The sequence below is a fragment of the Camponotus vicinus genome, unplaced genomic scaffold (genome assembly GCF_025532165.1).
Source record: "Camponotus vicinus isolate PSW18456_S1 unplaced genomic scaffold, iyCamVici1.0 SCAF_9, whole genome shotgun sequence".
Taxonomy (NCBI): domain Eukaryota; kingdom Metazoa; phylum Arthropoda; class Insecta; order Hymenoptera; family Formicidae; genus Camponotus; species Camponotus vicinus.
This window is the reverse complement of record NW_028141981.1, coordinates 2,846,516-2,865,118: the sequence shown is the minus strand read 5'-3', so window position 1 is coordinate 2,865,118 and position 18,603 is coordinate 2,846,516. Positions and strand designations below refer to the sequence as shown.

The 18,603-nt window shown below is 42.7% G+C and overlaps 1 protein-coding gene and 2 long non-coding RNA genes across 4 annotated transcripts in view; 2 read left to right on the top strand and 1 right to left on the bottom strand.

The window, feature by feature from the left end:
* Positions 1 to 3,710: 3,710 nt before the first annotated feature.
* Positions 3,711 to 5,522, bottom strand: LOC145977133 (uncharacterized). Its single transcript, XR_014440422.1, has 3 exons — positions 5,362 to 5,522; positions 4,866 to 5,065; positions 3,711 to 4,780 (listed from the first exon to the last, which is right to left on the bottom strand). It is a non-coding gene; the product is annotated as an uncharacterized LOC145977133 (long non-coding RNA).
* Positions 5,523 to 5,762: 240 nt separating this feature from the next.
* Positions 5,763 to 18,603, top strand: part of Ephrin (ephrin) — a 52,629-nt gene continuing 39,788 nt past the window's right edge. Inside the window, 3 exon segments of the mRNA XM_083109603.1 lie at positions 5,763 to 6,940; positions 6,942 to 7,004; positions 7,006 to 7,134. Coding sequence (XP_082965729.1) covers positions 6,852 to 6,940; positions 6,942 to 7,004; positions 7,006 to 7,134 — 281 coding nt within the window. The 5' untranslated portion in view covers positions 5,763 to 6,851.
* On the top strand, positions 7,145 to 14,290 carry LOC145977510 (uncharacterized). 2 transcript variants are annotated; one of them, XR_014440517.1, is made up of 4 exons: positions 7,145 to 9,244; positions 9,335 to 9,453; positions 9,535 to 9,723; positions 13,611 to 14,290. It is a non-coding gene; the product is annotated as an uncharacterized LOC145977510 (long non-coding RNA). The 2 variants fall into 2 exon arrangements; XR_014440516.1 differs by lacking the exon at positions 13,611 to 14,290 and having other exon boundaries at positions 9,535 to 11,335.

Genomic DNA, 18,603 nt, shown 5'->3' with positions numbered 1-18,603 from the left:
TCATATGTGCTTCAACGTGTATGCGCTAATAAATTTCATCTAATTATCGAGCTACGAGATTCCTCGAGCGTCCTGACTCGTCTCTCTTTCATTTATGATTATTCTTGCGTGAGCAAATATAAATTGAAGATACGTTGCTCTCCAATTTTCGGCAAATTTAGAATGCTATTTTAAAATCTTGCACCTGTTTCTTTAGAACCGTTGCGCGTTCGTTCCAGACGATTTAACGATCAATAGATTCTCGAGAAAAAAATATTCCCCGAAAAGAATCGTTGCTATTCATTATAAGATGTCAAGGATTTTACCTGCAATATCTATAATTTAAAAATGATGATTGTAAAATTATGATGTTTCATTAGGATGTGAAGACTCGTTAAGTATAGAAATACATTACTACAGCCTTAATAGATGTCGAGATACGTTTGTTGATGTTTCCCGAGTCTCTCAGGTAACCGACTTTTCCGCAGCGATGTTTCCCAAAGAATCGCACCTGTCTTTCGGAATACATCTGCGGTTTCTCACTCAAATGGACCCACAAAAGGGAAAGGAAAGCTCTTTAAAAATCGATGTTTCGAATATGTACATAAGATTTGACTTTTTCTCCGGCTTCCTTTCTCCGGCTTCTCGACTGTATGAGGTCGATGGCGATCAATATTTGCGAAGCACTTTCATTTTCGTGATGCGTTGCTCGAGATACACTCACGTATTTCTGGTCGGAGCGCCGCTTTACCCACTACCTTACATCCATTTAATACCTTCATTGTGCCGCGCTCTCAAGCGAGTCTACTTTGCACATGGGACGAAGAAAGAAGACGAAAGCGAGAAGCTGAGGGATAAGGACAGAAATACGGAGAGGAGAAAATACACGGGCGAAATGTGTAACAAACGGATCGCGGGTCAACGATCAAGGCCCGGGTTTGTTTGAGGAGGATTTAAAGATCTTTCAGTATGACTCAGCTTTATTAAAGCCGACCCTAAAGCGAATATATCTGGAGAAAGTAATCTAAGATTCTAATAAATAAACAAGAGAACAAGTAAAGATGCAAAACATTTTTCAATATTTTTCCATGTACTATGCTTCGTGCTTGATTTGACATTGAAAACCAGCGACGTGCAGACCCTGAGACAATGGTTCCTCTCGTCATCCTTCATTGTTTCGGCCGCGCGTCTGGAATCTTAAGAGACTACCCCATTATTATACATCCATCCGCAGAGGGACCCTCTTCCTTCGTGTAATCCTCGAAATAAATTGACGAGCACACGAGACACCTGCGTGAAATCAGACGGCATCTAGAAGCGCTTGCGCGAGATTTCACTAGTCAAATTTTACGAGCTTTTTAAGTTTCGAGCGTTATTTCATGCATAAAATATTGCATAATATTTATGTTTCTCCGCGCGAGTATATGCTTTTTCTCGTTAAGAGTCTATTGTATTCTGACGTGCAATAATCATTTCCAGCGTTTATTATGACGTCCATTCTTCCTCATTAGTAATATATGTGTACAAGCGTAGTTACATATGTATGCCAAAAAAATTTCGCATTACGATTTAAAGTGTTTTAGCACCATCTTTAATTTTTAAATGAGTCAATAAAGAGGAAGAATCTCTCTCTTTTACGCCAAAAAAGAATCGAAGCGATTCTCACATCAAACCGGCTACTTAATTTTATTTACTCACTAATGGATCCTAATCATTCTTACAAAACACGCGCGTACTCGACGCGTGTTGTTAAAATCGCCCTTTCCAACGCGACTCGCGCTGATGTCACGGATCCGAAACCGTCGTTTCCTCTATCTCGAGTGGACCTCCGTCGTACGTGCTTATGTTACATCATTACGCATTTGAATGCTCGACAAATTATGCTTCAAGTACCACATACATCGAACGGCGATGTGTCATGGCGCGTGAGCGAACAACAAACTCGGAATCTCTTTCACAACTCTTTGACGCCGCTTTTCAGGAGAATCGAAGAAGTAGCATAATACGCGCGGGACGAATACGTGTGTCGGTCGCATAATCACGGGTAAATTTCTCTCGATGGGCGGAAAACATAATGGCTCGACTACCATAGATGCACCGCGTTACGAAAGAACGAAGGTATGTGTTGTATGTAGGTATCCTTATTTCTCTCTCTTTCTCTCTATATTTCTTTTTGCTCTATCCGTGCACGAATACGCGCGTTTGTAACCGCGCACACGCATACACACGCGAGTAACCGATACCCGTTTGTACCCACCATCGGAGCAAGAGAAAGAGAGACGAAAAGAAACACAATGGCAAATGGTATTCTATTATTCCAGATAGGCCCCGCGCGCATCTCTCCTTCGTTGCTCACGGGGTCCGAGGAATGCAGGCATGAAATCATTCTCCAATATCTCACCGTAGGACTCTTCCCCCTTTATCTCTCCCTCGCCCTCTCCCTCGCCGCAGCGCTCAAACAACCACCGCGTTCGTAACCCGAAAGTAAATCCTAACCACTGGCATCCCCCACGTCGCGCGATACGCCCCTGTCTGCGCCGGTCATTCATCACTCTCGTCTAATAATCCTCTTTGCTCGTCGAGGTAACATTAATTGTGGCATGAGATGCATCGCGCTGAATGCGGCGGACACGCGTCGAGATGCGCCCCGAACGATGATGATCGATACTCCGCTTTTTTTCGCGGTTTTCACTTTAGTCTGGATTATATGGTGCTTGGATTCTTTTTATTTCTTGTCATCTATAAGAGCCGCATTTAAGATTGAATGGTGCTCGTCCAAGTCCTTTGAACGGTCGCTTTTACGCTCGACAGTTTTAACATTATAGCCTTGACCGAAATTATGAGGAACGTTTGATAAATTATGGTAAGTCAAACTAGTCATTCTAAAAATATCAAATTATAGTAACTATTAAAATATCATAAGAAAGAATTAAAGTATAAAATAAAAAAAAATGATTTCTTTTAGATTTATTAAAGGTTCAAAAATTTATATAAATGCATTATTTGACTCACTTATAATTTAAAAATGCGACTTATTTCTTAGATAGCAAATTATTTTATTTTGCATAAATAATTATCAGCATTCATAGTACTTGACCTTGATAATAGATACACATGTTCGATGCATGTCATGTATTTCCATCGCAAGTTTCAGAATTATAGCGGTTTATTTTTTTACACATGGATTAAGAACTTTTTTTTATTTTTTCACTCTTTTTTCTTCGTATTACAATTCGGAGAGAATAAGAAGCTTTATAGCTCGGAACAGGTTTTATTCCATCTCGTATTTTTTCGCGTATGTTCGCTCCGTTATATCCGAATCTAGAAATGTTCGTTCTCTCTGTAACGAATACTTGTCGCAAGACACGCATATTCATCATTATTTTCGTGCTCTTCTGAAATTTCTGAAAAAATCGGAAATGTGAAAATATCGATGATATTAACCCGCGGATTCTGACCGTCCCTTCATTATCGCTCGTATTTATTTTACGGTAGGAAATATGGAAACATGTATGTGCGCGGTACGAAGAAAATTTCTTTCGAGCCATCTTTGTGCGAAATAAATTATTATTGGAAGAGTTCTCGTATAAATCCTCTGCTCTCGTAATATAAACTCATATAAAGGAAATAGTATTCCGTTGCGGATGAAAATTGACAATGTATTTGTATATGATACTAATTTCTTTGCAAGTTTTGATCAATTCCAATTTATATTTGAAAATATTCTTGCTAGTATATTGCATGAAATAAGGATATCCAGTCGCGATACTCGTGCGAATTCCATTTATTTCTAGTCGAGTATTCTACTCTACCTGTACGTAGACGTATAGCATATTATATCGTGCATGTGACAGGTGCACATCACCCATACGTTACAGAAAAGGCTTTCGCTCCTTCATACGAGAGCGGAGTAAGTTCTATGCGCAATTTCATCTGCTGTAAACAGTGGCGGTGACGGCAAGTCACGTCTCAAGAAGTGTAAATTTACAGAATCGATATTCGAGACACTTATCTTAACTTTCATGCATGATTCGAGACATGTCCCTATAATTCTAATACATGAGATAGTTTAGAATATCGACTCTATTTACACGTGACCCAGTAAACCCGGTAAATCTCGAAACGGCGGTCAGCTCGACAGCAAAAAAAGTATAATAACGGTCTCATTAACGCGCACGTATCTCACTTGTGAAGAGGTTGCCTAGTAGCATGGCCACATTGCCGCGACTCAAAGGGTGCGAAATAATTGAGACTCGGTGGAGGGAACGGGAGAGCGCGGACGATCACGGGAAAAGAGAACGGAAAGCCTTTCGAGCGACGAGAGTCATCATCTTCCGCCCATCGACCATATCCGCGCGTACATCTCTCGCTTTCGCTCCCTCTCGTCAGCTGTTCTCCCCTGGAACCCTTCCGTATCTCCATGGATGATACCCCGCAGTGCGTTTGAATACTCCGCGACGCTCCAACCTCCGTAAACACGCGTGATTCGTCCCTTCGTGAAGAGAGAGAAAGCGCAAGAGCCAGACACGCGGCTCGCGGAGATGGCTCTCTCCCCGGTTGGATTATAAAAGGAAAAAGATTTACAACCCTCGTACGAGATTCATATACACTTCGCACTTACCATCGCCTACGGGTGGCATCAAAGAGCACGCCGTCCCTCTTTTCTCCCAGCATTCCTTCTTTCTCAGAATTGAATCTCTGTTTTTCGCCTTTCCGCACCGGAAATGCCGAGGGAGCGTTGATGGCGTGAACAAGAAATATGCCTGCCCCGTCTTAATCGAACCTCTTTCTGCGTCTGCTTCTAAAATCGAAGATGAAGGATAATATTAAAGTGAGAATCGTACGTAATGACTCTAAAAAGGCTCTGCTGTATGCAACATTAGTACGTAAAATGAATGCGACATGCTCTTTTTCTCTCCAACAGCCGGAACAAATTCATCATGGTGGTTGCTTTTCTTAATGAGTGTCGAACTATCCCCTTTTCCCCCTCGGGAATTGGAGAAACGTTTGAGCTCGCAATGTTGTAGTCGAAATAACGGCCGGTGTGACAGTCGAGCTTGTTTGATCTGCTTTGTGTCAGTCCTATCTAAATAAAGTAACAAATTCAAAAAATATCAAAGCAGAACTTTGCGTGAGATATTCAAGATTAAAAGATTACGGAACTTCTTCAACGCACTATTTGTCTATAAAATGGAAATGATAAAAAAAGAGATTATTATTGTCTTTTATAACTTAGGAAAAAACATAATATATTCGAGTATAAAACATTTATATCTCTTTTAAATTGCAGGGAATAACACGTTCGATGGAAATTATTATTATTTAAAACTCATTTTTACGCGACAAGTTTAAAAAACACAAGTTTAAATAAAATACGCGAACCTGCCCTGTCGTAAATCGCTACATTATACATTCCTCGACTCGATTAGAGCATTCCGGGCCGAGTTTACGTGGGCAAAAAAACGCATTCGGGAAAAATTCTTGTCACTGTAAGCGCAAAATCCGCCGACCGACAGTCACGAACGAGCGCGAGCCCTCCTGCCTCGAGAGAGAGAGAGGAGTGGACAGTCGCTCCAAAACTCGCATCTCGCGAGCGAGCGGCGTAATACCGTCGCGTAGCCAGCAAGAGCCAAGGAACCCGAGAGTCGCCGACAAAGAGAGAGAGAAGGAGAGACGCGCATACGGGACAGCGCAAGGATTCGTCCGACTTCGCGCGACTTCGGCGACGCTCGGCGCTCGAGCCGCCGCCAGCCGAGTCTGCCGACGCGAGACGAGCGGCTCGCTCGGCCGACAGACGCGTCCGCGACGCCGAGCAGCGAGGTTGTGTTCGTTTGGCCCGCCGACCAGAGAGAGAGAGCCGTATCTCTCGGACACTCGCGTCCCATACTCTAACTTGGCTCGACGGTCGTCGCCGAGAAATCGATAATCGTGACGGTATCGATGCAACAGTGGTGGTTTCTCGCATTCGTTTTTCGACGGATTTCTCGCCGGTCGGTCTCTACCTTCTCGGAATTCCGTGGGAATCGTCGCGAGTGCGACTTTAAAAGTGCTACTCGACGTCAATATAGAGGATATTGTATAGTGCTTGTGCCGAGAGGGATAATGTCGCCCTGATATCGTGGGATTCCAGTATATCCGTTGCAGTGAGATTCGCTCTGTGCAAGATTTGATCCGCGATCGACAATTGCCACTTCTCGCGTCTCACGGATGCGGGGCACGAGAGAGTCTCCCTTGAAACGGTGCGCTTGAAAAAGTGTTAAACTTGGGAATCCGCCGGTCTAACGTCATCACGGGATACTCGATTTTCGCGCGCTCTACGCATTCCGAACTACTGCCAAGACTCGACTTTGACTACTCTAACATGTCGAGCGCTGTCGCGTGCATTCGCCGCATCGAATGATCGACGGCGAGCGACGGGTAGCCTCGCGCTCCGCAAGCGAAGATTCCAACCGAGGATCCTACGTCCGTAACGTTTCGCGTTCGTATAGCGTCGCAGCAGCGGCCGCGATCAGCATCGTCGCCGTATCATTTCCGAAGAATCCCCGGGGAAAAACTGAACCAATGAACGGTCTGGTAAGCCGTGCTCCGGGCGAGAGAAACACAGGCCGGATCCATGGAACCGGCGCTATCATCTCGGATACCATCGACAACGACGCGCCGAGAGAAACGAATCCCGTCTGATTGCTCCGACTTAGATACGTTGAATCTACTATAATTTCTTTTGCCGACTATTAAAAATCGTCGAAGATCATTGTACTGGATTTCTCGGCATGACGGTGTAAAAGCGACGTGACGGGAATTGTCCAAAGGAGGCATCGCAGGGATCAATCGCGACTCGTCGACGAGAAAACAACGGTCAAAGTGGAGTGTGCATGTGGCGGAGGTGCGACAGTGGTGGAAGAAGTAGGTGGTCGTTGTGGACGACTGCAACGAGGTCGCGGGCGAAAGTGCAACGGGTGCTGTTGGTGTCGTTGGTGGTTGTTGTCGAATCCGAGTGCCCGTGGTGACGGTGCTAGTCGTCGTCCACGTTGTTACCATGGTTTCCACGTCCTTCGTAACTCTGGTGTTCCTCGTGTGTCTGCAAACGGTACTACTGTCGACTGTGAGCAACTGCGCCAAGACGATCAGCATGTACTGGAACACCACCAATTCCATGTAAGTGCGCAGCTACAGATGCGTGTAACGTCTCTTCCCCTAAGATCCTAATCGCCGCGGCGATCCCCGAGGGTCGATCATGTTCGTTCTCGAGTGTAGTTTTTCAAGCGAAAGAATTTCCCGCGAATTTGTAATCGCGTTAGGTTGTTTGATAAGCAACGATAAGACATTGAATGAGAAAAGTGAAAAAAGTTTGGTGAGAATCTCACGATTAACTCACTAATTACGGAGGACGTGAAAGGAATAATTAATTAATGCGGCAATTTTTTTGTCTCGAATGATCTTATTTTATGGAAATTTTTGTATAGTTTTAACGAAATATTTTGTTTGGAAATTCTGCAAAAACAATTATAAATTTCTATGAAATCATGATTTTGCTAAATAATTTCTTTAAATTGAAATTATATTGTGCGGAGCAAAACTATAAAATATTAAAAATTCTCTCTATACATTTAATTCTAAAATGTGATGCAAGAATTTGATAGTTGCTCTTAGAATCTTAACTATGGAGTGAAAAAATACAAGTCTCTTTTTCGCAACATATTTTCAACCTTATAGAAGAAAATATATACACAGCTGTACATGTGAACGGACAAACTCAACTTTATCCGTTCCTCGTACTGGCATCGCTTAGGAATTTCCGTAAAGCTTGAGATCTCGCGACAGATCTTTTCCCGGTATTTTTCTCTTCCATCGCTCCGATGTTCCAGTCTTTCCTTTTGTTGTTAGCGAATCGCGCGGGCGAGGAGAGCTATACGTGTACATTTGGCGCGTGTGCCAAGACGTTTAAGGTCGTCCGTGTGTATGTTTGCAAGGGAGCATTTTGCCGGCAAATCGATTTCTCACGGCGGGACCGGCGTCGTCGTTTCGAATAACAGCCGCCCTCCCGTTCTCTCGCTTGATTCTCGCTCCATTCACTTCCGGCGTGCTTTTATCGTGCCGGGCGTGGTATCATCGCGTCTGCCAAAATTGCGGCAGCAGCGCCGCATGTATGTGTACGTACGTACGACTTTAATGCGCCGGCGAATTGGCCGATCCTGGTCGTGGCGAGGATTTCCTTCGTGACGTCCAAATTGCAGGCGATCGCGGAGAAAAAGAGAGGCGGAAGCGACGTGTCAGAAGCGCGCCGGGATTATGGCAGGCGCAATATTGTAGCCGATGTTGCTGCTGCTGGTGCTGCTGCTGCTGCTGCTGCAGTTGCGAACGCGTTGTATAGAACCCTCGATGCAAATCGGAGGAAAGTTCGTTGTAACGGTAGTAGTGGTAACCAATCCTGTGATTGACGGGAAAGAAGTAATTTTGCAACTAAAAGTCGGAAACTTTTCGATATCGAAAATTCCGGGGATGAAAGTTGAGAATTTCTGAACCGCGAGCCGAAAATTTCGGAACCGTGAGCTTGAAAGTTGGGAGTTAGAAATTGAAAATTTCTGGCAGTTAGGATATTTCGATAGTTTTACGCACACGTGAATAATCTCGAATATATTGAATCGCTCCCAATAGTCTCGCTAGTTTCGAATATTTTCGAAATTAAGAATCTATATAATTTTACTAAACAACGTTATCAATTTCATTCAAACCAGGAATACGTAAAGAATATCGGATTTCATTCGAACGAAATATCTTTTTGTCTAATAGGATATATCTTTGCACTGACGTAGAGAGTTAATTGATCGATAAGAACGGCCAGACACGACTTGTCTAATCGAGAATAACGATGCAAAACTGCAACGAATCGCGCATGCATGATACATACATGAATGCATATGTGTGCGTGTGGATATGCAACATTGTGACTGACTTTGCAGCTCAACTCCTGTTCGCTTGCCTGCATAACTACGCGGTAAAGTTAACTGTCGCAGTCTCGTAACGTTTCTTTTTTTAGTAGAAACACGGACCTTATACCGTACCTCGTTAACCCCGACGATTTCTTCCGTCTAGCGCGAAGCGGTTTGCGTAATTCGCGACAGACTTTTTTTGTTTTTTGTCCTCGACGACGAGAGATGTACGTCCTGCCGACTGTATTTGCTCGTGCTACTCGTATTTCGCATCTCGAATCCGCCTTCCGATCTTCGAGCCTTAACGAGTGTAACGTCTTCATTTTTGCGCCATGGTAAGAAACCGGCCAATTTCCATCCCGACTCGAGATAACTTCGATTAACGATCTCAATTAATGACGTCAATTAACGTTTGGTTATTTCAGCCGCTTTCAATGTCGCATCGAACTCCGATAACGCATCTTCCTTTCCATCTTATCTTTAATCACATCGGATGATCTAAAAATCTCAATCTTACACATCTCTAATTATCCAGAAGACAAATGTTCGTTTCTTCACTCTCAATCGTAATTCCAACCTTCGTCCTGTAATCGTTTATAATTGCATCTGTCGCTTGACTTTACAGGGTGACTTTTATTTTGCGAATGTGTTTCAACTTGGAGATCGAGTGTCGTTAACGTAGGGAAATCCGGGCGTTCCAGTCTCAGCTTACGAAGACCCGGCGAGTCAATCTTACCCTGACCTGACTTTGACGATCACGCATGCATTACAAGCCGGTTACGGTTCCTCGGCGAGCAAGCGAATGCGTGAATCGGTGAGTGAGTGAGCGTCGTACGCGTTCTCTCGTACGTGAATCCATTTCGCGCAGGAGAGGGACTCTGTCAGGCTGTCTTCCTCGTAGGGCATATGAAGGGGCAATAAAAAAGCGCGCGCACCTCCTTCGCGAGGCCCGAAAAAAAAAAGTCCCGAGCATGCAGCGAGGAGAGGGGACGTGACAAGGCGCAAAAAAGGCGCCCGGGCGAAACGGGAGGTCGTAAATCTCGGCCTCTTATTGGGAAATCGAAATTCGTTTTAAGAAAGCTATCGGCCGCCAGTGAGAAAACGAGAGAAAAAAAACAGAGAGAGAGAGAGACAACCGATGCCGCTTGATTATCATAAATCTGCTTCCGCGATGATCGTAGCAACTATCGAATGAAGCGTGAACTCGGACGTTTACTGCCTGTTCGAGAATGGGTCGCTCGAAAATGATCGTAAGCTTTGTACGGTTTATTAAAAGAAAAAAGGAGAGCACGTAAAGCATGTTCGCGCGCGTTGTGCAAACGGTGACAGCGTCCATTATGAAAGCCATATCGTGCTCCGTTTTTTTAAATCGCTATACTGAGAGATACGCCGACGAGATCTCTCTCTTTTTCTCTCTCTTTCTCGCAAAATATGGCGATGCAAAGTAATACACTCGTGAGTCTCTCTCTTTTTTTCTCTTTTTCTCTCCGTCCGTCACTTTTCACGCGAACGAGCGAAAAGCGGGCGACGACGAGAAATCGTGGCACATCGCCGTTGGAGACTTCAATGCTAACAACGAGATCCACGTTGCTAGATTATTGAACTCTCTGCTTCTCCTTCTACCTCTTCTTCCTCTTCTCTATTGATATCGCGGATAATTTTATCGGATTCAGTAACGGCAAGAATTAAAAATCGTTTGATGCTATTAATTATTATATTTTTTTTCGCTGTATTTTTTTTTACAATCACTCTTTTTTCTTTTTATAAAATTTAAAGATACACTTGCTTCTTGCTTATGTTGTTTATACTTTTACGTAAATATAATGTTTCTTTGTCAAATGCTGACTTTTTCCAACATCTTTTTCTATTATCGTCACGATAAAAAAATGATATCCATGACAGCTACATCGGTCCGAAGTTTTTTTTTCGTACGATAAGCTAGTAAATATAATCGATGTCTTCATATAAATATCAGGTTTCAAGTTTGGTGACACGCTCCCCTTCAGCATTAGAGTTTTTTGTTTGATTATTACGTCCGATATGCCAGACGCCGACGTCGACGTCGTTACGAACAATCTTAATGAATGGCGAGTGTTGGCTCGATACCAAGCGGCTAAGTCAAATACCCAGAACTCGCGACCACAAGCTATTCGTCATATCGTTGGAATTGCCAGTGTCCGGATACGCTTAGTAGGTGGATTTATATATGCATCATTGTATAGAGAGACGACTGGTCGCATCATTCGAAGAATTCGTGCAGCGAATTCTGCAACATGTTTCTCTCCATCTCTCTCTCTCTCCTTCTCTGCGACTTTGTTCTGCTTCTCCGAACGCGTGATGCCGTCGACAAAATCGTTCGCACCGTCTATGCAGATAACATATAAAGTATCTGATATCATTACACGCGTATGCTAAATTGATATTTTAGTGAAATTTATTATAGTAAGGCGTAATTTTTTCTCATATTTGAAATTATCGAACAATTGCCGTCAGAGGAAAGATATTAATTAATTTAATTAATTTTCCGGGAAAGTTGTGGCTACTCGTTATACTTTACGCCTATGGATCCCGTTATTAAATTGCCACGGTACAGACGAGAAGCTCGTTTTTGAAAGCAGAAGCTTCCTTCTATTATCCGCCTTCGTACCTTCGGATACCATGGCGCTTTACAGCACCAAGTATTAAAGCAACATCGATTTACAGCCACCGCAAATCAGCGGTTTCCCAAGGAAACTAGTACCCTCTGTTCTTGAGGATTGCGAATTCGCTGGTCGATTCGTGGAAATAACCCATTGCCTGGGCGCGCTACCGTCATAGCGAATCACGCGGAAACCAGCGGATGTTCTCAGTCACGACGTGCCAAGAACGGCAGCACGTAGGCGTAAAAATGCTCATATCGGAATCTTAATCGCATAATTACGAACGTTGCTTGTCGCCGTAAATTTTAAATATCTCATTAAACATCGATTGCACGAATAATATCTTATAATTCAATCGTTTTGAAAAGTCAATAAATTATACAAATTACACGTACTATTTAATCGCGTAGATAAAAAATTAACCGTCGCTATTTAACGGGAATTGATGTACGAGCCGAATAATTTTTTTTTCTAAAAGTCTCGCGAACGCAAAAATTTCCCGTTATCGCTCGACAAAATATACATTGTAATAGCGGATAAATCATCCACAATGGCCACGAGATTAAAATTTTCTCGTTTGAACTTTGACCGCGGAACTCGGTGCCACCAATCACCTTCCTTCGATGCTTATTAGCGAAAGCAGGTCAGCTAGAATATAACAGCGAGCCATTCGAAGAACATCCGATGTAGCACGCGGATGCTGAGCGTCGCCGGTAGCTTCGCACCGCAGGCTATGATTACGAGCGGTGTGAAATCCCGTATACACGAACACGCGTCCCTTAAATCGCCGGTTTCCCCGAGCAAAGTAACGCCTATCTTCCGTCTCGAAAATTGAAAATTCCTAGGTGAATTTGCAGCGATAATTGTGACGGTCGCCGCACGTTTTGCATTTCAAACGATTCGCGCGAGAAGCAAAAAGTGGAGTCGGGCTCGCGCGGCTACTGTGATTATAGCGAGAAATAAAAATGTAATTCAACCTACACGCGTTATCGTTCGAGAGAGAAAGAGACGACCTATTTTAGGGCAAGCGAAGCTTGAGAGAGGCGAGGACGGCGCGAGCGCGCCTTAACGAGCCGCAAATTAATTATTCATCATTAAAGTCTAACAGGTTGTCACGTCGAGCCGAGGAAAACGAGAAGCGAGACGCCGTAGCGACATTTACGAGTACGCGGACGGCGCGTAAATATCTCCGTGAACTTGCGAGAGACGCTTTCTTTCTGTCTTACGGTGTCCTTCGTATTAATTCTTTTGGATCGAGCGGCGGCGGGCGATACACGCCGGCGGACACGACTGGTCATTATAAACTCGTTTAGAGGCTTATTTATCCGTGTAATACTTTTTTTTAGAAACATATGTCTAACTACTACCACGACGCTACCGTGACTCGATGCAAATCCTACTTCATTATAAAATTGATGATACAATCATAATTTGATAAATCTTTATTTCCCCAAAATAGTATCGGTAGTATTTTTATTGCTGAAAGCAAGAGAATTTTTATACAAAAATTTAGTTATATATATGTATCTATAACTGATTTTTATCAACAAAGCTATTTTAATTTAATGAAGTAAATATACGAGATGAATTGCAAAATCTGTTGGAACACATGCCGATATCGATAATATTTTGTGGCTTCAAAGTACAAAGAAAGACAAATATTCTATATTTAAAGATTCTAGATTCAAGCTATTGACATTACCGTTATTTTCCGATCACTCGCTATTTATTCCCGAAGCGATGCAAGAGCGAATCGAGAATCGAGCGAGCCGAGCGCGTTTTCCAGTAATTCAGGAAACTGGTTCCGCGCGTTCGCGACCGTCTGCGACCAATTCGCGCGGGCACTTTATGAACCCGTTCGTACGGTAAAAAAGTCCTGGCGCGACAGCCACACCCGCTAATCGCCACTCCATATTGGAGTAATCCGTTCCGACACCGCTTCCTGCTCCAAACACGACGAGCTCGCCGTTCAAGCGCAAAGTCGCTCGAGTACGAAACACATTATACCGTCGAAAAAGTGTACCGTCGCACATTACCGGGATCTCATTACGGTTAATTATAGCGGCGGAAGAACCGCCTGGAAACTGGAAGCTCGACGCGAGGGTGCATTGACGATACAGTGCTCTCCGCAAAAGCGAAAAGCCACCACTGCAACGTAATCTAAAGAGTGTCCTCGCGACTGCAGCTGTTTCCTGTCGGGGAGGAGCTCGGTGAGCCACCACCTCGGGAAAGATGAAGGGCTCGCCCTCGCATCCCCGTACGTCCCCCGAACAGCCCCTGGTTACGGGGCTTAGAGGGATACTATAGTCGACCAGGATGGCAAACTGTAATCCATAAAACGCGCGACCACTCAACCGCCAGAATTTACCGCCGTGCCTAATTTCGTGTCATACCACATTGTATGGCGAGGAAGATGCACCGTATCCGTTTTCTGTTATTCGAGGGTGGCGTGAATAATAACATTCCGGATGTCTGACGTAAGGGCTGCGACGGGGTGTCGTTTGTGGTTCGATATAATAGGGTATAATTACGTAAATGTAAACTGTCATCTTTTGAGAATGCTTGTATCGCCTACAACGAAATTAATTGAATTATTAAATATCATGATTGTGTTTTTGCAATAATTACAAGGGATATAATTCTAATATTCTTTATAAAGTTAATGGATATTATTTTAACCTTTCGCAATCACAATTCAGCATTATTGCATAAGCGTTAACCATAATCGTCTTTGAATGCTGACGTCTTATATTCATCATAAATTGATTTATTAATTGCAACATTCGCGCTCTTGCAATTGCAGTATCTATCAACGTAATTGTTACTTACATACAAAGTGTCTTTATTAAAACTGAACACAATTATATTATACGTATAAATATAAAGTATGATTTTTGAAATATGAAAATGACCGATTACATACACACATTTCACGTACATATATTATACGAGGAAGATACGCTGGCTACAGAATTTTCAGAACGATATTTGGCGAATTGCAATTTTTCATAATTATGGCCATGTGGAAACGAGCGACAGCGTCGAGCGCCGAGTTTCTGGTACGACATCAATAACGAGCGGGACAAACGTCGGCAATAAATTCGCCGTAATGCTAAAAGCCACGCACCGTCTCCGCGAGATACCGAGACGCGCGCGGTCAGGATTATTAACGATTACATCGACGGGCGATCTCCGGTAACCGAAAACCTTCGCGTCTCAGCGGGCGACGTCCCGAAGAAAAACTATATCGCCGGGACTCACTCGGTGTACCGTAACGATCATTATTACGCCTATTAATTCACGCCCACATGCGTACACATACGTACACATGTCGTCGCACACGGACGCGCCGCGTTATCCGCGTTCGGCACGCGATTCCGTCCGCGGGAACGTCATTAATAGCTACTTGGATATCGCCGCGCACTTAAAATAATTGCAGGCCCGCCGCGCGCACGCCGATGCACCTCGAGCCTGCGTGCACACGCGTGTGTATGCGTACGCGTGTGTATACGTGAGCGGCGCGGGATAATTTCATTCCCACGGGAAGTCGCGCACGGGGCGCGAGAAGATGCTCATCGACGTTCGTTGGCCCAATTAGCGATCGCGATCGACGTGTCTGCTTGCGTGCAAGATACATGCTCGCCTCGCGTTACATATTTTGGCGTGAATTTTTCGGTTACTAGATTCAATGCGTTCAAAATGTCGATTGCGAAAAAATTGATTGATGCACAGCAATTGTGTGAAATTCGTCAGGACGACTTTTTTTCATGTTTCTCTTCTTAATTTTTTTTTCTTTGCTGTGGGTAACATTTAAATTTATTATTAAATTTTAAATAAATATTTCTCCCATACTTGTGCCAATCATCTTCACGAAAAATGAAGGAGGAGAATTTTCAGATAATTTTATTCAAACGACATTCTATTTTCAATTTTTGTGCTGGAAATGTACCTATACACATCTGCTTCCAACCCATCGTGTATTACACGTAAATAAAATAAGAATCGATTGGCTTGTGCGTGAATTTCTCGATGTGATCGAAACGTCTAATCAAAATTTCCTCTATGCTTCGCTCGACGAGCAAAACGTCGAGCGTGCGAGCACAATCGCCATCACGACGCATCGGGCCTTCATCCTCCCCTTATGATTGCCGCTGCATAGCACACGTAGTGAAAAGCGAGTCCTCGCCCTGGCACGGCGATCCATTCCCTTCTTTCTTCCGAGGCGCGAGTCGTGCGCGAAGAACGAAGAGTCGTGCTAGCACGACACAATGGCGATTTCCGCTCCGTCACACCCGGAAGACTCGGTGATTTCTCTAAAGCTCGGTGTGTCGAGGCAGGGGATTCTATGCTCTCGTCTACGAAGCGACATATTACGCGAGGAACGAGGGTGGACGTGGACTGGAGAGAATGCGTGAAGTGCGTATAAGTGCATGTTTCGCTCGCGAAAGCGTGAAGGAGATTGCACCTTGGAATCTTTCGTTCAAATGTAAGGTGATATAGTGAGGAACGTTCGTACATACGTGTGTGTGTGTGTGTATGATATAACTGTCCTTGGTTTCCGACATATTCTCTCGAGTTATTCGAATCTTGGGATGAAAAGATGAAAATTAAATTCCAAATTAATCATTCAAGATTTGGCTTGTTTTAATTTTTTAATAAATATATTAAACATATATAGTAAAATATATATTCAAATTTTATGATAATAGCAATTGCAATCAGTAAATAAATCAAGAATTAGATGAAGAATGTTTTGCTCAATAATAACGTACCTCTATTAAAAGTTAAAAAGATGTCATTCTCGCTTATTGCGTTCGGGGAATACACTTTTTGATATTATATTTCTTTCAACCGTCCAATTGAAACGCGTGCTCCTTTTCGTTTTTTTTCGTCCTTCGCCCACTTTTTCCATTCCCCTTCCATAGCTTCCTCGTTTCGTCCTTCTTCAAAGTTTCGTTCTTTCTTCCATCTTGCTTCCAAATCGAAAGCACTCGCAAAGACCCAAAGGGCGAGATCGGGCGGGCCCTCTCGAATCAAATCCCTTATTGTCGACTCGGTAATTCGAGAAGGATCGAAATAACCCATTATATCGTAATGAGAGCCGCATTCACAACCGTCCCGCGCTCGTAAACCCATACGCATATGCGTACGTTTGCGTCGTAATACATTTATACAGCATCGTTCACAATTTCACGAACATCGCTGATACGCGCATTAAATGAACAGTCTTTAACATTCGAGAAATTGCCTTGCATCATATTACATTTATTGAAATTCTTGCGAGGAATTTACGCGGAAGTTTACATTAAGTGGATGCAGATTATCACGCGAGTGTAATTTCAATTTAAAATCCAATTCTAATCCAATTCCCATCCAGTTATTATATTATAATAACTCGCGATCATTATCATTGACGGCGTTCTGGTTAAAAGATGCACGGTTATCATTGCATCTCTCATCTGTTTCAATCTGCTTTAATTTCTCCGCGCGCGTGCAAGGGAACTTATGAACGCCAGTGTGCATCACACGAGTTATCCCGCAGAGATGACATTTCGAGTTTGACCGAGTACGAATGAGGCGTCTCTTTCGGCACAAGGTGCGATCTCCTCTCCTCGGCCTCGTGTAATTGAGGTATATGCGTGTTTCTTTCTTTTTTTTGTCGCTCCGGGGAACTACTTTCTTTATCTAGAAGATTAGTCTTCGCGCTGCAGCCGCAACGTGACTCTCATCCGGGACCGGGCGCATTGTGAGGGTATGAATGACGTCGCAATTATTGCGGCTGCACTTTGTTGCGCCGCGGAAGACGGAGGGCCTCGAAACGGGGAAGCGTTTAATGAGATAATTTGCGCTGCGCCGACTGCGCTGAAATTTTACCGCGCCCCGAAGTCTTTAATATTTACCCGTCTCATCCGCGCAATGTTCTCATCAAGAGAAACAGAAAGAGAGAAGCTGTTGTACGAATGTAAACTCGTTAAAATTGAGAAAAGCTACGAGGTCAAAAAAAACTCAAAGAAAAAAGAACAGAAAATGTTCCATTGTAGCAAATCACACAAACTTTATTACCGATGCAGATATAAATATACATATAAAGGTATTATTTTATTAGAAAATTTTTATAAATTAATTTACGTAACTTATCAAGCATACGTTTCATGTATTACGAATAGTATCGTATATTAGCATTGTTATAATTAAAATATATGTAATACTTATAGCATCTCTTTGTTATTGCTTGTTAAATTAATTTTATTTATTCATCCGGAGAGAACTTTTAACGATCAAAAGTTCTCTACGTGTAACTTTGCTTCGAAACGACCGAAATCTCAAATGGAAAAGATTGTTGAACAAGTTATTAGACGAAAAGTATTTTAATGCAATGCAAAGCATGGTAGCACGGAATTTTTCGTGCGCCTTGTTTCTAAAGAATGTATTCATCGAAAAACTCAGAGAGAGAAGAAAGAGATAAGACTTGGAGTCTCAGATTGTCTCCCTGAAGCTACATAGGACGCCATCTCTGAATACAGCTAGAAATCTCAGCTGACTGCGTTTATAACTCGTTCAAGGAGCAATGGTATTGAAAATCCACTTTCGAGAGCAGTGAAAATTTTTCTACTATATTATTAAAATTTATCTTTGATCACCAAAACAAATTGAATACGACACTCTATATGAATTACAATGTTAATTTTTTAAAATAAAAAATGTATAAAAAAAAGGGAAATCTTTTCGAGTAATATATAATTGCATTGAATCCAAATTTAAAAATAGATTATCAACGAATTTTTATTATAATTCTGATATATCTTTGATTAAATTATTATCGTCTTTAATAATTGATTTTTGAGAAAAGATGATGCGTTCTTTAATTGTGAGTCTTTAAAAGAAGCAAGTGGAATTATCTATTACACAATGCATTTTTCCGATTGTTTGCAGTTACTTTTTCGTCTTGCTACTCGATCCATTATGTCTTTCATAATCTAATCTTCTGAAAATAAGAAAACTTGCAAGAATCTTATCTAATGCATACAATGTGGCGCCTGTTTTAATCTTTTTTA